Below are 20,529 nucleotides of genomic sequence, written 5' to 3'. Positions count from 1 at the left end.
ATTGAGGGCTTATTTGGTCTTTAGAGAATAGAATGAGAGGCACCTATTATATAGTAGGAATACTATACCACTGACACGACTAAACCCTCAGCGCAGGCATGTTACCGGCCTTGTCCATTACAAGCACATTTGTTGTTTGACTTCACAATTGATACACACACAAACATATACATACATACACACACATACACACACATACACACACACTTACCATCACTGTCTTCCGGATTCTCCTCATCATTTGAGCCTTCGTTGTCTTCATCTTCCTGGGCGGACACAGTAGAGGCCACACTTTCACACTGGGAGACATCTCTCTCCTCTCGTGGCCTTCGAGGAGACTGCAAAAGACAAGTCTTCTATGTTACTGAGCACAGTACTGGATCCACACTGTAGAACCACTATACAAAGTTTCTGACTCCTGACAATGCATCAGTACAGGATCTATTTGACCCAAGCTGTGACCTCTAAAAGGCATTGATGACCAAATTTTTTTTTTCTTTCAAATCAACGGGTGCCAGAAAGTGCCAATGATTTGTAATTTACTTCTATTAAAAAATCTCAAGTCTTACAGTACTTATCAGTTGCTGGATGTCCTGCAGGAAGTGGTGTATTCTGTCCAGTCTAAAACAGTTCTCTCTGCTGCCACCTCTGTACATATCAGGAACTGTCCAGAGCAGCAGCAAATCCCGATGGAAAACCTCTCCTGCTCTCCAGACTGGAAAGAATACACCACTTCCTGTAGAACATCCAGCAGCTGATAAGTACTGGAAGACTTAAGATTTTTAAATAGAAGTAAATTACAAATCTCTGGCACCAGTTGATATGAAAGAAAAATCTTTTTGGTGAACAATTCGTCAAACAGGTTGGTTAACTATTCGTCAAACAGGCTATCCCATGCTCGATACTCACTTTCTGTTTGTGCTGCTGCAGTAAGTTGTCCAGGTTGTGCCTCCGTTTGTAGTTAAAGTAGAAGTTTTTACACTGGGCTTCACTCTTCGTTCCAACCATCTTGGCGATAGCCCCCCAGTTACGACCATGTTCCACCAAGCCTGCCAAAACACAAACGCAAACCAATGGGACCTCTTGGGATTAGAGGAAACGCATTCGTACAGCACAATATCATTTCCAGTGACCACAAGATAAACCGTTCACGTGTTTAATGCAAAAAGAGAAAATCTCAAAAATGAGGAAATCCGCAATACTTCTATAACAGGATGCTAAAAGAAAGCAAATTTATCCAGAGTACAAGAAAAATTATAGGTTCCACAGTCTAGGGTGGCTTCAAGACGACACCAGACGTCCTCCACTTCTACTGGCAGCCATATTGTTTACACCCTGAAGATCAGCTGTAAACTAGGGAGGGGGGACTGGCGGCCAGCGTTCCCCCCTTCCTACGCCATGGAGGAAAAAAACTTTACACAAAGATGAATAACGTAAGAACGTGCCAGATCCTCTCAAGGTGAAGACGCTCATAGCAAGAGATCACTGCTGAGGCCAAGCTGGACCCCTCTAAGAACTCCCTACATGAGAAGGGTTCTGTAAACCATACAACCCCCTTAAAGAAAAGCACAATGCTAAGAAAGTTGTGGTGTGACGACTGCTCAAGGAAGGGGTCTGCCAACACTGAGGGTTGGCATACCCTTACTGGGGCTCTCTCGCATCAACACTATGGTGGACATTTATTGAGTTCAGCTGTTTGTTTGTTTTTGTGTCAGACTTAAAAATGTCCCCACAGCGCCGAGGTTTGCAGGATTAATGTAGAGGCTCAATGCCTCCATGTGGGCACGCAGTCATACCTCCACAACCTCAGAGCTGGACTAGGTTTCTGTAACATTTTCCACTGCAAAAGTGTTAAAGGGGTAGTTCTGCAAAAAAAATAAAAAATTTAATAGAAACCTACTGGTGCCAGATATTTGTAATTTATTTCTACTAAAAATCTCCAGTCTTCCAGTACTTATCAGCTGCTGTATGTCCTGCAGGAAGTGGTGTATTCTTTACAGTATGGAGAGCAGGAGAGGTTTTCTATGGGGATTTGCTGCTGCTCTGGACAGTTCCTGACATGGACAGAGGTGGCAGCAGAGAGCACTGTGTCAGATTGGAGAGAATACACCACTTCCTGCAGGACATACAGCAGATGATACGTACAGGAAGGATGTAGATTTTTAATAGAAGTAAATTACAAATCTCAGTTGATTTCAAAGAATATTATTTTTGCTGAAATAAAATCATTTATGCACAAGTGGGCCCTCTGCTCCAAAACTGACTGTCACAAACATAATGCACTGGGAATATGAATATAAATTATATATATATATATATATATATATATATATATATATATATATACACACATATATATATATATATATATATATATATATGTATATATACACACACATACATATATACACACACATATATATATATATATATATATATATATATATATATATATATATATATATATATATATATACACACACACACACTACATTTCCTTCTGAAAAGTATAAAACACGCCATGGACCACACCTGCATCCAAACAATAGAGTGATAACAGGCCGGAGAGTTAGTAGACTACAGATGTTAGTAAGAAATGACAACCAGTAATAGATTTTTCTTTCTTTTTTTTTTTTTTTTTTTTTAATGACATTGGTGGCAACACTTCCGCCTAGTCAAGATGATACGACGCCAGACACCGGAAGCTTGCTTAACATCAATCTCCAGGAACGGGACTTGTGCAACTATACCGGGCCATGCAGCTTTCTAGAAGGGATGAATGGAAATGTGGCAAGACCCTACAGAAGGGGAACACCAGGGGAGATTTATCAAACATGGTGTAAAGTGAAACTGGCTCAGTCGCCCCTAGCAACCAATCAGACTCAGATCAATAATTTCTCAGACTCTTTAGAAAATGCAAGGTGGAATCTGATTGGTTACTAGGGGCAACTGAGCCAGTTTCACTTTACACCATGTTTAATAAATCTCCCCCACCGTGCACTGTGCAAATCCTGCAGACAGCCGCAGCACCTGATCTTATAGCTACAATGGGTTGTACGTGGGACGCGATGAAGGTCAAAGATTCTCAAATTAAGCCACTTGTGCTGAGGAGGACACCATATAGTAGAGAAAGGCAGATGAGGCCTACACCAGAATGAAGGACTATCAATCCTATCAATCCTTTCTTCTTGGAGGAAATCCCAGGACCCAACAGCTGTTGGTGAGATGGTGATTTGTATGACAGCTCTCACCCCTGTATGTATGAATATTCATCTCAGCACTGCCAGATTATCACATGTTCCCCCATAGAGAGCGGAGGGGTAAGCCACAGCCAGACTCCCTCCTCTCTCAGGTTAGCACTTCAAGAACAAAAGGTTCTGGTAGTTAAAGGGGCAGTTCACATAAAAATCTTTTAAATCCACTGGTGCCAGACATGTGTAATTTACTTCTATTAAAAAATCTCCAGTCTTCCGGTACTTATCAGCTGCTGTACGTCCTGCAGGAAGTGGTGTATTCTCTCCAGTCTGACACACTGCTCTCTGCTGCCACCTCTGTCCATATCAGGAACTGTCCAGAGCAGTAGCAAATTTCCATAGAAAAGCTCTCCTGTGTTAACCCATATGTTAGCTTGTTGTACAAACATGTTAACTTTACTGTTGGCACTAAAGTCAGTGCTTATAGACTCTCTTTTGTAATATGTTCTTAAAAAAAACAAAACAAACAAAAACTAAAACATTGAACCAGAAAACCTTTCCTGTTCTCCAGACTGGAAAGAATACATCACTTCCTGCAGGACATACAGCAGCTGATTTTTCTTTTCTTTTTATAGAAGTAAATTAAAGATCTCTAGCACTTTCTGGCACCAGTTGATGTGAAATACCCCTTTAAAACCCAACATGCCTGATCTTTCCGTCCCCATCATCTGTCAGTGGAGAGTGGATAGTCGGGACGACCCTCCCATACACATTACACAGCCGATCCCATCAAACTCATCAGGTTTGAACACGATTTGTCTCACATGTATGAGCCCTGTACTGTTTGGTCACACCACTACAGGCCAACACATCTAACTTTCTGAAAGCATCCAAGAGATTGCGCAAAGATTTTCATCACCAAGCGTCCTCCGAGCCAAGTTCTTATTGCAGAAACAACGGCTGGCAAATGTCTTCCCAAATCACACCGCCTGTCAGTGCCGTTCCTTCCTGCTCTGTTCACCTGAAATGAACTAAAGCCATGTGTCAAGCCCTGCCAAAACTCCGCTGTGCTGCCCGGCTAATCATATTGTGCGACTGCATTAGCCGCGGATTATTCCAGTCATCCCAGGTAAAGACTTTTTGCCTTCTTCATGGAGGTCAAAGATACCAGAAGCCATTTCATCAAATATATATATGTGTGTGTGTGTGTGTATGTGTGTGTGTAATATATATGTTTTTTTATTATAATTTTATAATATATATATATATATATATATATATATATATATATATATATATATATATATATATATATATATATATAATAAATCCAAGAATTTTGCGGCACATCCGTATAGTGAAAAAAAGTTGTGGTATTTATTGGTACATCAAAAAGCAAGTGCAACGTTTCAGTCTCATCTCGAGAAAGTTCTCGAGATTAGACTGAAACGTTGCACTTGCTTTTTGATGTACCAATAAATACCACAACTTTTTTTCACTATACGGATGTGCCGCAAAATTCTTGGATTTATTTAGTGGAGATTTTTATCCAATCTCCGTTGCTTGGCACTCCAGCACTGGAACTGGGAGTGCGCTCTATTGTGGACATTATATAATATATATATATATATATATATATATATATATATATATATATATATATATATATATATATATATATATATATATATATATATATATATATATATATATACACATACACACACTTTTTTCCCTCTATTATTTATTTATTTTTTATATAGAAAACTATGTAAGATTATGTTTTTAATTCTTTTGTGCACCATCATAACTCTTATAGAAATCCTTCACGGCACGAGAGCGGATGAGAGGCATGCAGGCACAGATACACATGCAGACACAATACCCACAAAGGGACGGGGAGAGGGAGGACAGGGATGGAAGCAAAGTAAATTTCCAAAAGCCATTACTGTCACGTATACTGCGCAAAAAGTTTAAATTGAAAAAAAAAAAAAAAAAAAAAAGCTCTCAAGCTATGTAAATCAGAAATAGCCAGTATAACTGAAGCTGCAATAAAACTGCAAAAGTAGTATGGAGTCTGAGTGCATCAATGCACCATATCACAGAGAGACAGGAGGGGCCGAGAAGCCCAGATAAGGACTCTATAGTGCAGAATTGTTCTTATATCTTGATTTTTTCGGTGTCACTGGGTATGAGCATTGGAGGAAGTACATCATCTTCAGCAGCCTCAAGTCATTGCTATTCATGATTTACAACCAAAGCACATCACAAAAAAAAAAAAAAAAAGCATTCTATAGTATTAGACATTTTGGGGTGCTGCACTCCAAGAGACCCCCCTACAAGGAGGTCAACTTCCCCTTATAGTAAAACGGATAGAAAAAGAGCAGAGTACAGGGCCCCAATCAGATTCACGGCACAACTGGCGGCACTATGTGTGACCATGTGACCTGCTTTTTGGCCAATTCAGAAAGAGAGAGAGAGGGCATTGGGGGGCACCGAGCCTTGAATTATTTGCACGTTTCGGTGTACAGGAATTAGGGCTGGGAATGCTAAAGAGCCACATAGCCACATATAGCAATATTATCTAAGAGCAAACAAATGCCACAACTACATCGATACAACACACAAAAATAAAAATAATAAACTCTACTAGATCAGCAGCGTCTACATCTCACTGAAGAGACCCACAGAAGCCAAACTTGAAAGCGTTACCTTTTTTAGCAATTTCCATTTCTTCTTCAGTCCAACGGGAGGTCTCCACCGTCTCTGCAGAAGCTGAAAGCACAATACAGCAAATCCCATCAAAAAGAAAGACCTGGATTTGCATTTACGAGCACCAATCCTAACAAAGCCCACACATAGTGATCCATTTACGTGCAAGGCTTCCTCCGACAAAGCCATTCGAGGGGAAGAGAAGCTGGTGATGGAGGAGGCAGTCACTCCCGATTATGACAAGAGGACTTGTGACAAGCTGGCGGGGCAATGTACTAACTACTCAATACCTCCGCTTCACAATGACTGATGAACTGAGAGGATGAACCGCAACACGGCCAGAACTGGAACACCACGGAATAAATGCAAAAGAACCACCAAGGTAAGCACCTCAACAACCACAACTACACCAGCAAATCAACTACCATCCTATAAAACACTATAAAAATACAGCAATAGTATAATAGTCACCAAACTAAAACCATCACCATACAAAATAAAAAAATATATAGAAATAGAAAAAAAAACACTTATTCTATGACCAACAAACGATCATTCTAGGTAAAGAAAAAGCTAAAAACAATATAAAAAACCCCACCACAGTTGTGAAGGTTATATAGGCCTGCACATGGGATAACAAGCGATGTAGTCTGTGGCAAAATATTGTGCTGCTAGAAACAATACTGAACATGACATGGTGATCGCAAAAGAAAGAAAACGCCAATGTCTCAAGCAAAAAAAGGAGTCAAAATGGATTCAAAGTTGTCCACGAACTAAAGCAGGGGAAGGGAACCTTGGCTCTCCAGCTAAAGCTTTGGCTGTCCAGGCATGATAGGAGTTGTAGTTTTGCAGCAGCTACAGAGCCAAGGTTCTATACCCCTGAACATAAGGTTATTGTACAAGGACATAAACACAAAGCAAAAAGAATGACGTTACGAACAGGACTGAAGTGAGGTGAAACGCACGAGACTCTGGCATACAAGGCATGCACCTATAGGATGATGTGCCCCACCTCTGTGGACTATTACCCCCTACTAGAATTGTAGATGCAAGAGGTGAAACGGTACAAATACAAAGTGGCAGGAACCGGGCTAATGTACAGGATCTAGAACAGATGCACATGGCAACCAGAGTCCATAGATCAGGAGTCCATGACTGGTAGGGAAATGAAGCAGTGATCTAAATGTTATAGATCTGGTCTGTATTTGATAGAATACATCATGATGCACAATGTTCTTACCCTAAAGTGGACCATATGAAAATATGATTAAATCACAATACCTATCAGCTGTTGTATGCTCTGGAGGAAGTCATGTATTACTTTCAAATCCTTACATGGTGTTCCCTGCAACCACCAGGTTTGCTCCTGCTCTGGACAGTTCCTGACAGACAGAGGTGGCAGCAGGAAGCAGTGGGAACATCACGACTTCCTCCGAGTCATACAGCATACTGAAACTCATGGCTACCTTTTTCCAGTAACAAACAATGAAGTACATGGGTTGTGTCTGGCACTGTAGCTCAGCTGCATTAAAGTGAATTGAGTTTTTCTCATTTCTACTCAGAACCAGCCAGGCTCGGGTTCATCACACTCTGCATTTGATTAGCGGTGGTTGAAGTTGTTGAATGCAGCCCTGCGGCATCCTGAAAGACATGGCAACCTCTATATGCTGTATCCATGTTTTGCAGACAGTCTTGGAGCTGCATCCAACTTATTAAATGAAGAGTATTTGGGCTTGGATAAACCAGAGTGTGCTCCAGATTCTCTCATTTCTAGTTCTAGCCATACCACCACCTACATGTGCAGACAGGCGTGAAGCAGGTTATAAAAGGAAGCTGCCATGTTTCTTTAATCCTCTGCAACTTACTTCACAAGTTTAAGGCCTTACCAGTTTCTCCCTTCAAGAACAGCCACATTTGCCTCCTCCTTCCCCTTTTACTATGGTCTGTCAACCTCACATAAGGAGCAGGCCTGGAAGTTGTGGTTTGAGTTGTCTTTATTATTTTGTTTTCTTGTGTCCTTAAAGGGGAACTAGACAAATCTAACCAGCTGATATGTCCCTATTGCACAGGAGACGTCGAGGAGGAAGGTATGTCTCTTAGAGTATGTCTCTTTCTTTCCTCCTTGGCGCTGTTCCTTAGCAGCTATTTGCTCCATGGTCTAGGGAGACAGTTAGGAGCACTGGGCCATCCATTAGGAGCACTGCCCGCCCCCATAGAGCGATCTGGACCACTCCATTCATTATCATTAGAAAGGGTGTCGGGCAGTGCTCCTAATGGACAGTGGAGCAAATGAGTAACTGCACGGAGGAGGAAGGTAAGAGACATACCTCGCCATCTACTGTGCAATAGGGACATATCAGCAGGTTAGATTCGTCTCACCTGCTGATAGTTCCTTTTAAATGGAACTAACATTTTCTGTCTGTATCTCCTGTACATTTGCAGGATGACACTACACAGCACTGGCTTACAGTTTGTAAATCACCCTTCCATCTGTCACTCATTTCTTATTAACATCTATTCAGAAGCCCAAGGAGAGAGTTTGCGTTCCCAGATTAGTTTTGTTAGTATTATTTTGCAGACAAACAGGGCTCACATTTATTTTGCTCAGTATTTGCTCTTTGTTTGGTCAGGAGTTTTAGCCAAATCCAGGAGTGGGTCCAAAACACAGAAAAAGTGCAAATCTTTCCATTGTAGTATTTTTCTATGTTTCCACTCCCGGTTAGAGTAATATGGACCACACCGGTGTGTGTGAACCCAGCCTTAGCGTCCTAATACACTGCGTCCTCTGCAGCAGCAAAACCTCTTGACACACAAGGAATTGAACAAAAACATAACATTTCCTAAGTGGTGCGGCCACAGGAGGAAGGAACAAGCAGGAATAATAATGGCAGCTTTGTTACTGGCAGGAGGCAAGGAGATGGCTGCCAGATCTCCAGTGCAATGTCCTGATATTACATAATCCACCATTATCCTAGCGTCCCTCCACATTGTTTTCTAATTTGTTGTTCAGGAGGAATAACTATTAAAATGTTATACAGAGTTAAAATAACTTATTCCCAATCCACAGGAGAGGGGACAACTGTGGGATGGGGATATGACTGCTGGGACCCCCCTCCCTGGGATCTCCAGAGCTGGGCCCCGAGTCTTTGCTATGATTGGAGCAGCAGTCTTGCGTGCGTGCTGCTCCATTCATTCTCAGTGGGAACTGCAGAAGATAGCCAAGCAATGTAGGTGGCTCAACACAACACAGGTTCTGAATGGAAGGAAGCCTGTATGACAAACTTCTAATCTCAGCTAAAGGGAGGGGGGGGGGGGTCTATGGACCTGTTTGGTGCATGCTCCAGGACCCATGCAGATACTTGCTGGACACTGAACCCATGCTAAAACAGCTCACCCATCACCCAGTGCTGCCAGTCCAAACCACCATGTCCTCACTTGCCTCCACCTCATGGTCTTGTCTCAACAAACAGCAAATTGAAGGAAAGGCTGGATCAGGCCCAGCAAATTTTTATTTTAAAAGAAAATTTCTTATAAACTGGAGAACCCCTTTAGGTTTATTGCCAAATTTATCATTGCTGTGCACATTTTTTAAATGTAAAATAGGGGTGGAAAGAGCAATAGAGCCATGCCAAATCCTTTGTTCAATATGCAGCACTCTGATGAATCCACCATTATCACTATGCTTAATGTGGTTCTATATGCCAGGAGGAGCACACATGCAGATTGTGCTCAGTAAAAGCTGGTGGAGCCCGGGGGCCAGACACCCGGTGGGGCCTGATTTGACAATCTCTTTTTGGCTTTTAACATTCCAGCTTTTGTGAGTGTAATAAAACTCAATTTCTTCCTGGATAAAACCTGGTAATAGTTTTAAACTATGTGCATGTGCTTATTGTTAACTTGAAGGAGCAGAGAGGCCAGTAAGGCGGAATGTAGCCGGGGTTTTAGATAGGAGATTGTGTACAACTAATCGGGTAAATGTAATGAGGTCTTCATACCCAGGAGTGTAGCCGTGTCAGGAGAGCTCACTGGTTATCCCATAAAGAGCAGGGAGACAACAGAACGGCTGTCTCTTGTAAAATCTATGGATTTTCCCTAAGCGGACTGCTGTAAGGATGCCTGATGCTGGAGTCAGGAAGGAAACACTGACAGGACATCTGTAAGGTCCCATCCACATAGATAGATTCAGTACTAACCTGTAAACATGCCTGTTCTCCAACTACTTCAGCATCTATACCACCTAGAGACCACCCACTATTGACTTCAAATGGAAAAAAGCTGAGATTTTCCATTGCCAGTTTTCATATAGCGACGCTGAATTTTTAGATTCCCACATTTTACATTCCCACGGTTAGCACTGATGCGTATTTGCAAGTTTCTAAGTAACTGAGATTATTACCAGTGTGAATGAAGGAGGAAATTAATTAGATTTCATTATCATTGATCATGATGCCATGAATACCATGGTAGGGCATGGAAATGACATTAATACAAAGGCGAGCTCTCGAGCCATCACTCAGAAACAATGATCCTACCTACCCAGCAAGGAGAACCATACTGATGGTGTCAACTCTCCAGCTGATCCATAACCACCCATGTTCCTTAAGTGTACCTGTCGTTTGTTAAAACTTTTGACAAGTCAAAAGATTTGGTCGGTTTAGGTCTGAGTGTTCAAACCCAAAGCGAGTGGGGAGACAACCACACTGCAGCATGTCTCTCCCCGCTCCATATGGCTTTAATATGAGCCCAACTCTTTTTTTTTTTTTCTAACACAGAGCAGCAGCATTGTCTTATCCCGATAGGTACAGGTGAGAACACTGAGATCTGAACCAATCAAAACTTTTGACACGTCAAATGTTTTTACAAACGACAGTGAAACTCTAAAAAAGCAACCATTTCCAGTGGCTTTGAAAACAATGGTGTGCGATACATGACGCCGATACAAAAATTAAAAAGTAAAAAAATGGTCTAAGAAATGATCATGGATTCATCTATCCAGAAAGTCACTTCCGTCAAACACAGAAATGGCGCAACATTACAGTGAACCTTAAAATATAGAAATAACCCTTAAAAAAAGCATTGGGATTAAGCCAAACCATTCAGGCCAATCCATTGCCAATCATATGGAAGTCTGGCCAACTAACGAGATGTAATGAGGGTTGATATGTGAGCGGCACAGGACTTAATGCAATGTATTGTTAGACTGTTACTCACTTGGCTCTTGTGCAGGTGCTGGAGGTGGCGGAGGTTCCTCTGGAGGAGTAGGCACAGGTGCAGATGGAGCAGGAGGAGTCGTAGCAGCGGCAGCAGGGGCCGAAGACGTCGTAGCAGCGGCTGCGGCAGCAGCATTAGCAGCTTCATTGGCCATGGATCTGGTTATCCTCCCCTTCCTTCGGCCTTGGCTGTTTGCGGTTTTACGTCCCTTCGGAGTGGATTGTTCCCTTTCTTCATTTTCTTCTGCTACGGTTTCCATTTTTTCTTTGGTATTTTCCCTAAGTTATAATTGAAACAAACAAATTAAATCCTTGCCCTCGTACCCACATACACCTGCAAAAGCTGGAGGCTTTATTTGCAATTTAAAAAAAAGTTTTGGGGCAAAGAATAGATTGTCTACTTTACAATGAAAAGTGACAACATACTCAAATTTCCTTTCTGTAGCAATTTCTCCGCCTTGTGTCAAACACAGGAGACTGTCCATAACCACAAGCCACCTCTCTAAAAGGTAAGGCCACACAGAGAAGCTGCCATGACATACTGTTTGCTTCACTTCTAAAATTGATGGCGTACTCATTCTCAGTTTTTAGAGTGCTAGAGGGTAAAATGCATCCAGCATCTTATTCTGATGGCTCCACGTTCATAAATATATGGGAAGGAACCCTTAATAGGGTTATCCAGGATTAGAAAAACATAGCCACTTTCTTCCTGAGACAGCACCTCTCTTGTCTTCAGTTCAGGTGTGGTTTGCAGTTAAGCAACATTCCCTTCAATGGAACGGTTACAAAACCTGAGCCCCAACTGGGGACAACAGCAGCACTGTGTCTTGAACTGGCAATGTTTTGTAGTGCTGGATAACCACTTTAAGAATAGAGTTCCTCCTCCTTTACTGGCAACAGATCTTATAAAATATGAGCAATTGATACAGAAAGTATATTGTAAAATCCCATAACACGGAAAGACAGTGATTGTGCAGCTTTACTCTTACAATCAATATAAGGGAAATCCCAGCGCTCAGGCTCCCAGCTGTTGCCAAACTACAACTCCCATCATGCCTGGACAGCCAAAGCTAACCCTGGCAGGACAGTCATATGACGCACATAAACTGAACATGCAGTCAAGGAAACGGGACTACTCACTTATACTCCTCCTTTTCTTCCTTCTCTTCCTCCTCTCTTCGCTCGTCTTCTTTTTTCTCATTTTTTTCAGATTTCTCCTCTTCTATTTTCTCAGTTTCCTTTTCTTCTTGGGAAGGACGTGTAATCTGTTGCTGTAAGACGAGAAGGAAAATGGCGCATGAGGCGTCATCCACATCAAGACATTTAAATGTTATTTATTTGCTATGAAGCCAATTGGAGTACTACACCACAAGTGATGCCAGGAGTTTCTCAGTCATGGGATTTGCTTTTTTTTGTGTGGATGTAAGGTGGTAGAAATACTAACTAATGCTTTGGATTGGGCTTGTCTAAATAGGTGAATAAAAAAGAAAAAAAAAAGAAAAAAAAAAATTCTATCAGAATTACAGTCTCACCAGTCAAACCAGGAGTGCTGTCACCATTCGCCGCAATCTAAGAATTTCAGTAATTTACTTTTAATCTCCTGAACCCAGAAGAACAATACAATAAACACAAATAGAGAGTCTGTTATTAAACCTGAGGCCTCTGTATCATATGATCAGATCTGTGTAAACTGCCCCCTAGTGGCAGGTGAAGCCCTGTCCAAGGGAAAAAAAAAAAAAAAAAAAAAAAAAAAGATGCAAGAAACACTCCGGAACAAACCAATGTTTTCCCAGGCTGCCAGCAGATGGCAGCACTAAACTCTCTCTAAACATTGGGGCATATTCATGGTACATCAGGGAATCACCAGCTATGATCGCATGCACTAAGGCAACAATAAGCTTTTTCCTGAAACATAGACTTTTGTATGTCTACAGAAGCTGCCCGGTTCAGCTGGCCATGCTAACATCCTAATCAAGGCTCTGACAGGTTTCTTCCACACTATATTCATATTATGGGAGGGAAATGTGATCCCTCAAACACCAGCGTGTGTGGGGACAGCAGCCCATAGAATTCAATACAAATTTTAAAAGGGGGGTGGGGGTGGTCCCATGTCTTCTTGATGCGAAAAATCCACATAATGTTTGCAAACGTGTCGTATGAAAATGCAACCCACTGCAAAAGTCTAAGGTTATGTGACCATACACAGAGGTCAACTTTCTACAATCCATTGCAGCTAACTATAAGGGCATTTATGAAGACAACAGATGCGGGGCCTATATGACCATATGTCTCTCCCTAACCCCTCAGATTAGAGGTAGCCTATGAAAGCAATTCATTACATTTAGCAATTGTCATCCATTTACCCAGCAGTGCACACATGACGCACACCCCTTCAGATCTAGTCTACATCCTATGGTTGAGCTTTCTTTAAATAAACACCCCCCATCAAAATCTGTATGCAAGATAATGCAGCACTGGGAGGGTTAACACAACACTACCGTCATTGTGATACATCAGGTGACCCAGTCTGGAGTGCTGAGCTAGAAATTAACTCATACACCAGGGTATGAAAGGCATTAAAGCGGATTATGTCCGTGACCTTCTTCATGCAGATGACACCTGCTTCCAGGGACGCCGTTCTGACAGCTGCTGGGTGTAAGCGATCGGACCGCGCTCATATACACACACGCACGCTTTATACATACAAACCGGAATGGGCAATGTCTCCTCCTCGCTGCCATCTGCGCCACGCACCTGCACGTTCATCAGCTCCCCTGTCACCTTTGCCGCAGGTCGATATTTGGCCTGGGATGAATCTCGGTGGGATGACTTTCGGGAGGGGGGCTCAGCAGCGGAGGCATCACTGCACGCTGTATGAAAGTTGCCTGACCCAGCAGCATGTTTATTCCAGGAAATTGTGTCATCCTGCTACTTAAGCTGCCTACAGAAGAGTTGACCATCTCACATGCGAGCTACTAATCTCGCAAGGGTTACTCAAGGTAATCCCGACTGTACTCAGCTTGATTGGCTGCAACAGCGGCAGAGCGAGTCTCCGCTCAGTCAGATCATAGCTCCCTGCCACCTGCTACACACACACCGCTCTATGTCTTTGTCATCTATCACACTGCCTACCTGAATTCACACAACAACTGGACATTAAGCCTAATGCCTGTGTATGGTCCCTGGCGGACAGGGAATGGTCAGCAAATACAAGATAGTGTTTCTGCTCTAGAAAATACACAGTTTCATAATAGGGCATTAATAGGAAGAATAAACACCTCTCATGCTTGTTAAGACTGACGGCCACATTAAAAGCACACTCGCGTCTGGAGAGCTGCCAAATCTCCATAGAAATGTGCTGCGTAATGCTTCACATTGCTTGCTGTGTTGTTCCAAGCACAAAAAAAAAAAAAAAAGAAAGAAAAGAAAAAAGCACTTTGAGTGTTTACCCCAGCAGTAGCCTGCACAAAAGCTTCACGAAGCAGCAGAACTCAGGGGTCCTGCAGTCTGAAGAGGGGCTTGTTCACATGAATAGGGCAGGACCAGTCCTTATTACAGTAGTATGCATCAGACCTTTATGTTACTGTGTTGACATAGTTTAGTTGACTACTTTAACCATCAATTTCAGCCTATTCTCCAACAATGCTGATCCAGAGAGAGCCCCCCCCCCCCCCCCACACACACACACACATCTCCTATGGCTCCAAGTCTGAATAAATCCATGGATCCTTAACCAGTCTCAAGACATTAGTGACTATACCCCGTAATATAAACCTAAATGGTCACAGTCATCTCAAACAACATGCATATATGACGATGGCTAACATTTTCCCTGAAAATAAGGCAGTGTCTTGTATACATTTTTGCTCCCAAAGATTTGCTAGATATTATTTTCAGGGGATGTCTTATTTTTTCATGAAGAAGAATTCATATGTCACATGTACAGTAGGGACAGAGTGTGCAATATGGCAGCTTCCGGCCACCATAGGAAGCTCCCCACAGCACAGCAGGGACAGCTTACGGTATGGCGGCTTCAGGCCACCAGGGGGAGCTCACCACAGCATGCTCGAACAGCACAGCAGGGAAAGCGTGTACAGTATGGCGGCTTCAGGCAACTATGGGGAGCTCACCACAGCACAGCAGGGACAGCATGTACAGTATGGCGGCTTCAGGCAACTATGGGGAGCTCACCACAGCACAGCAGGGACAGCATGTACAGTATGGCGGCTTCAAGCCATCAGGGGGAGCTCAACTGAGCACATTCTTACAGCAAAGCAAGGACAGTGTACGGTAGGGCCTCAGGCGACGGGATAACGGCAGACTGTGTGCAGCTCTACATCTGGCAGTAGAGGAAAACGGGGAAGGCGTCAGGAGACAGGGGGAAGGCGTCAGGAGACAGGCCTCTTGATGCCTGCACATTTACAAGTGACAGCCGTGGAAAAGAACATCTGGGTTGGCAGCAGGTGATGGCCATCATGTCCTGCATGCAGCCGCTCTACAAAGGACAGTGAAGGTAGGGGACAATAGAGGAGAGCTAAAAAGAATCCCAGTTGCATGGCCTGGTGTTCTGTTTTACTTTCTGAAAACCCCTATATTTAGCAATTCAGCAAAACCTCTACTAGGTCTTGTTTTGGGGAAACAGGGTACCTATTCCTGGGTACATCGCAACCCTTTCACACAGACCGATCATTGCCAGTGGGCATTCCTGTCTGCGAATAATCGACCCATGTAAAAGGATATTTAATGGTGTACTCCAGACAAAAATTATTTTCAGTAGAGAACAATGTGCGAGACTGGAAAGAATACACAACTTTTGGCAAGACATACAGCTCTTGATAAGAACTGGAAGATGGGAAATTTTTAAATAGAAATAATTTTCAAATCTGCATACCCTTCTGAAACAGGTTGATTTATTTATTGATTTTGTCCAGCAATGCGCAGTGGAAGACGTAAACTTAACGCACCTTTGTTCCACTGGGGTCAGTTTCTATCACTGCTGAGGTGACTGCCCTGCACTTTGTAGAAAGGGTCCAGGCATGGACAAGGTGGTCCCTGTGCGGCTTCTCTCCCCCCGTAGAGTTCTAGCACTGCATAGTGGTTCTGTTGCTCAGAAAAAAAGAACTGTCGCTTGCTTGCTCTTAGTTGTGTCCATGTCAGAGGCCCTGGCTTGGCTTTAGCAGAGACTGGTCTGTGGTGCTCCCTCTCACATTGAATCCAGACTAAAACTAATTAAATCCTCCCACCGGGAACTAAGTCCTAACTACAGGGGTCTGTCTAACCCTGCCTGTGATTGGTTGGCTGTGTGTTTGTAGAGAGAGAGAGAAAAATTTAGGGTAAAAAAAAAAAAAAAAAAGGAGGGAAAGCACCTGCACCTGTGAGTGGGTAAAGGACAACATGTGGCACACAATAACCCTCAGTACACATCGGCAGTGCATAGAATAAGTTAAACAATAGTGACACCTAGTGGGAAAAAACACTAACTGCAGTGGATACCTCAACCCACTTGTGTGAACCAGAGGGAGTTACCTTACTCAGGTGCAATAAATGTTTACGTGACCGAACCGGGTCACCACATACTCCCCTACTTGAAATAAGCCGTCCGCGGCGTAGCACCTAGAGGAAGTTACGAAGTAGGGTGAGCACAGCATGGGTTTACAAGGCAACACATTAATGAAAAAAAAAACACAGTATAAATAAATATACATACAACTTTTGAAAAGTGCAAAAGGCAATGGTGAGAACGTCCATAGTGCAGCAGCTGTTTTGGTAAACTGGATGCATCAGTCCATGTACACTCTGGGTGGTGCTATAATGCGCCAGTCCATATACTTCACTTGTTGGTAGCACAGCTGTGAGAAACAAGAAAGGGGGATAAAGGAAAAGGAAGTTCACAGCTAGGCCGGATACTGGAGTTTTGAACCGTTGCAGGGAGGAAACTGGGGACACAAAACAATGGCCAACAGGGCCGAAACTGCAGCTCAGCTGAGCGTCCTTGCATTTTCACTCACAGCAGAGCATCCTTTAGGTTACGGAGCATCTCTCCTGGCTCCGGTTCTTATAGAATCCACCAACACAGGATCGAAGCCACTTTCTGCAGGACTCGTGCCAGTGAGCACCACGTGCTGATCCCTCTCCGCCATCTTGTCAGCATCTCCCGTGCAGTCGTCACTTCCGGTAGGCGTGAATACTGGATTTAATGCAAGTCTATGGACGCTGGTGACGTCAGCTGAAGTGTGCAGCACCCTCAGGGGTCTCCCTGAAAACAGTTCTGTGGCTTTGGACGGTGATGTAGACATGCTCAGGAACTTGGCGGAAATCACTGGACTTTTCCTGCGTTCTGCCGCGTTTCCTGCGTTCTTGGAGTGGTGGTGCAGTAATAAAAATTGCTGACTGTGCAGTACAAACACAACCCCTGCCGGGTGCTCCCCCACTTTTAGAACCTTGGTTAGGGCAATAATTATAGTCAGGGCAGACAGCGATTAGGCGGTCAGACAGTTCCCTTTTTGGCAGGCTTTTCTGGGGTTGCAAACACTTTTGGTGGGAAACACTTTGCAGATAGTCCTGTAGCAATATCTGGAGTGTATTGCACCAAAAACGCACCACACAAAAATGCCAAAAATTGCAGTTTTCCTTACAGACAGCCTTTGTCGACAGGTACAGGACACTGGTAGGCAACAGCGATGTTTGAATCCTGTTCATGACGCCACTTCCTGTGGTGCACAGGCCTAAGGGGAGTTTTGGTGGTCCCCTGCCAGGTCAGCTGGTACGTGGGGGTGGTACCTGAGTGGGTCTAGGGTCACTTGTCACAGTTGGCTGGTGTGGTGTAGGACCCGCCCCGGACAGTTTGGCATCATAGCAGCACAGTAAGAAAGGTTAACCCAAGTGTACAGGTGTGTGTGTGTGGGTGCGAGTGCATAAAGATAGGCCACAGTCCAATGCTTTAAAAGAATAGAACAGTTTACTTCTGAGAACGTAGTGCAATACAAGGAAAGTACTTTGGTAGGAGCTCAGTACAGTGTAATACAAAAAGAATGCAATTTTGCAAGTGACTTAGGTGCTCGTAGTTGAGGTAGAGATAAGGTGCTTTGGAGAAGAAAGAGCTTTGCAGTAGAGTAGAGGAGAGCGGTTGTCTGAGGGGCCTTGTCCACTGTAGAAGTGTACTCTGCCTGAAACAGTAGAGGTGTATAGAATAGTAATAAAGAATACTCATTCTCATGGATGAACTCTAGTCTAACCGCCTTTTGCCACCTAGTTGCGGCCTACCCATTCCAGGCGGGTAGTACAAACCCAAGCTTTGTTATCTGGGCTAAGCAGACTTCCTGGTTGTCCGGCACTGTGCAGTGGCATATGTAGACTTTCCGTACCTTTGTTCCACTGGGGTCAGTTCCTATCACTGCTGAGGTAACTGCCCTGCACTTTGTAGAAAGGGTCCAGGCATGGACAAGGTGGTCCCTGTGCGGCTTCTCTCCCCCCGTAGAGTTCCAGCAATGCATAGTGGTTCTGTTGCTCAGAAGGAAGTACTGTCGCTTGACTGCTTAGTTGTGTCCCTGTCAGTGACCTGGCCAAAGCCAAGCCCTGGCTTGGCTTCAGCAGAGACTAGTCTGTGGTGCTCCCTCTAATACTGACTCCAAACTACAACTAACTCCTCCCACCAGGAAGTCCTAACTACAGGGGTCCACCTAACCCTGCCTGTGATTGGTGGACGTGCGTGCGTGTGTGTGTGAGTGTAATATATAAGAGAGAGAGAGCTTAAGATAGGGTGAAGAAAGGAGGGAAGGCACCTGCCTGTGAGTGGGTAAAGGACAACATGTGACACACAATAGATAACCCTTAGGTATACTTCGGTTGTGAATAAAACAAACAAACACAGTAGTGACACCTAGTGGGAAAAAACACTAACTGCAATGGATACCTCGTGCCTATTGTGTGAACCTAAGGGATTAACCTGAGGTGCAATCAAAGTTTAGTTGCCCATACAGGGTCACCACACATACATTGCAGGGTGCAATCATTTGTCAACAAATCAAATTAGTTAAAAACACACATTTCAGAGAATGATTAGAAAAAGAAAATCAAACACACGCAACATTATTTATGACTAAACCCAATTTTATTAATCTGGCTGGCAATGCTGAGGTGAGGATCAAGGAGATTTCAGATAAAGCTGACTCCAGACAGAACTAATCTGTATGACAAATTGTGGCCATGTGGAGACATGACCATCAGCCACTTCAGGTGCACTTAAAGAAGTCCAGCGAAATGTACTGTATTGCCCCCAAAAGTTATACAAATCACCAATGTACACTTATTATGGGAAATGCTTATATAGAGCTTTTTTCCCTGCACTTACTACTGCATCAACACTTCACTCCCTGGATAACATGGTGATGTCACTTCCTGGATAACATGGTGATGTCACGACCCGACTCCCAGTGCTGTGCGGGCTGTGGCTGCTGGAGAGGATGATGGCAGGGGGATGCTCAGTGTCCCTCCAGTGTCCTGTGTCCCTCAGTGTCCCCCTGCCATCATCCTCTCCAGCAGCCACAGCCTGCACAGCTCTGGGAGTCGGGTCGTGACATCACCATGTTATCCAGGAAGTGACATCACCATTTTATCCAGGAAGTGAAGCCTTGATGCAGTAGTAAGTGCAGGGAAAAAGGCACTTTATAAGCATTTCCCATAATAAGTGTATATTCGTAATTTGTATAACTTTTGGTGGGCAATACAATACTTTAATAACATTTTTTACCAGACTTCTCCTTTAAGCTGCAGGCACACTGCATTTTTGTAATACCTTTTTATATGCAAAAAAAATAAAATAAATTGTGTTCATCTGTTTTTCCATTGGCTTCCGTTATTAATAATCAAAATGCATTTTTTTTTTAGTGTTTTAGAGGTTGACCACATTTTTGTGTACGCTTAAAAAAATAATAATTTTGATCCGTTTTTTATAATGGGAGTTGGTTAGACCTAATACACAGTATACAATAAAGCGTACCTGGTTTCTGCCTCTCCTCTTGCCATAGTTTCTTCTTACAAGAGCTTTAAAGTTTTCATTTTTCTTTGTTAAATAATAATACAGCACACAATCGGCAACGTTCTGAAATAAAAAGGAAGGAAGTTGTTACTATAATAAGTGAAGCTGTGTGTCCAGCCTGTGCGTATGTCATATGCCCCACGCAGAGTTTAATCATACAGATATTTTCAGTTTATAACCCATAAAATTGTAACAAAATTTTATTAAAGAGTGCCTGTCTTTAAGTTATTGATCAGAGCGTATCTCACCGATGACACCCACTACGATCAGGAGACATAACTGGGGTGAGATCGTAGCAGCATGATCTCTGACCGGCAGCGCAGTTTGTCAAAATTCATAATGGAAGCCTATGGGAAACTTTGATATTCTGAGCTGC

The 20,529-nt window shown here is 43.2% G+C and overlaps 1 protein-coding gene across 8 annotated transcripts in view; it reads right to left on the bottom strand.

The window, feature by feature from the left end:
* The window catches only part of NCOR1 (nuclear receptor corepressor 1), a 125,146-nt gene that overhangs the window by 38,496 nt on the left and 66,121 nt on the right, over nucleotides 1-20,529 (bottom strand). For 6 of the 8 annotated variants that reach the window (XM_069944988.1, XM_069944994.1, XM_069944990.1 and 3 more), the window contains 6 exons: nucleotides 20,115-20,216; nucleotides 12,257-12,387; nucleotides 11,118-11,395; nucleotides 5,907-5,969; nucleotides 910-1,049; nucleotides 212-338 (listed from right to left, as the gene is read on the bottom strand). In XM_069944988.1, the coding sequence (XP_069801089.1) occupies nucleotides 212-338; nucleotides 910-1,049; nucleotides 5,907-5,969; nucleotides 11,118-11,395; nucleotides 12,257-12,387; nucleotides 20,115-20,216 (841 nt within the window). The remainder of the gene's footprint in view (nucleotides 1-211; nucleotides 339-909; nucleotides 1,050-5,906; nucleotides 5,970-11,117; nucleotides 11,396-12,256; nucleotides 12,388-20,114; nucleotides 20,217-20,529) is intronic. The other 2 variants (XM_069944991.1, XM_069944993.1) reach the window with 1 other exon arrangement.

The sequence above is a fragment of the Dendropsophus ebraccatus genome, chromosome 11 (assembly GCF_027789765.1).
Source record: "Dendropsophus ebraccatus isolate aDenEbr1 chromosome 11, aDenEbr1.pat, whole genome shotgun sequence".
Classification (NCBI taxonomy): Eukaryota; Metazoa; Chordata; class Amphibia; order Anura; family Hylidae; genus Dendropsophus; species Dendropsophus ebraccatus.
The sequence above is the reverse complement of the archived record's forward strand: the minus strand, read 5'-3'. Positions and strand labels throughout refer to the sequence as shown.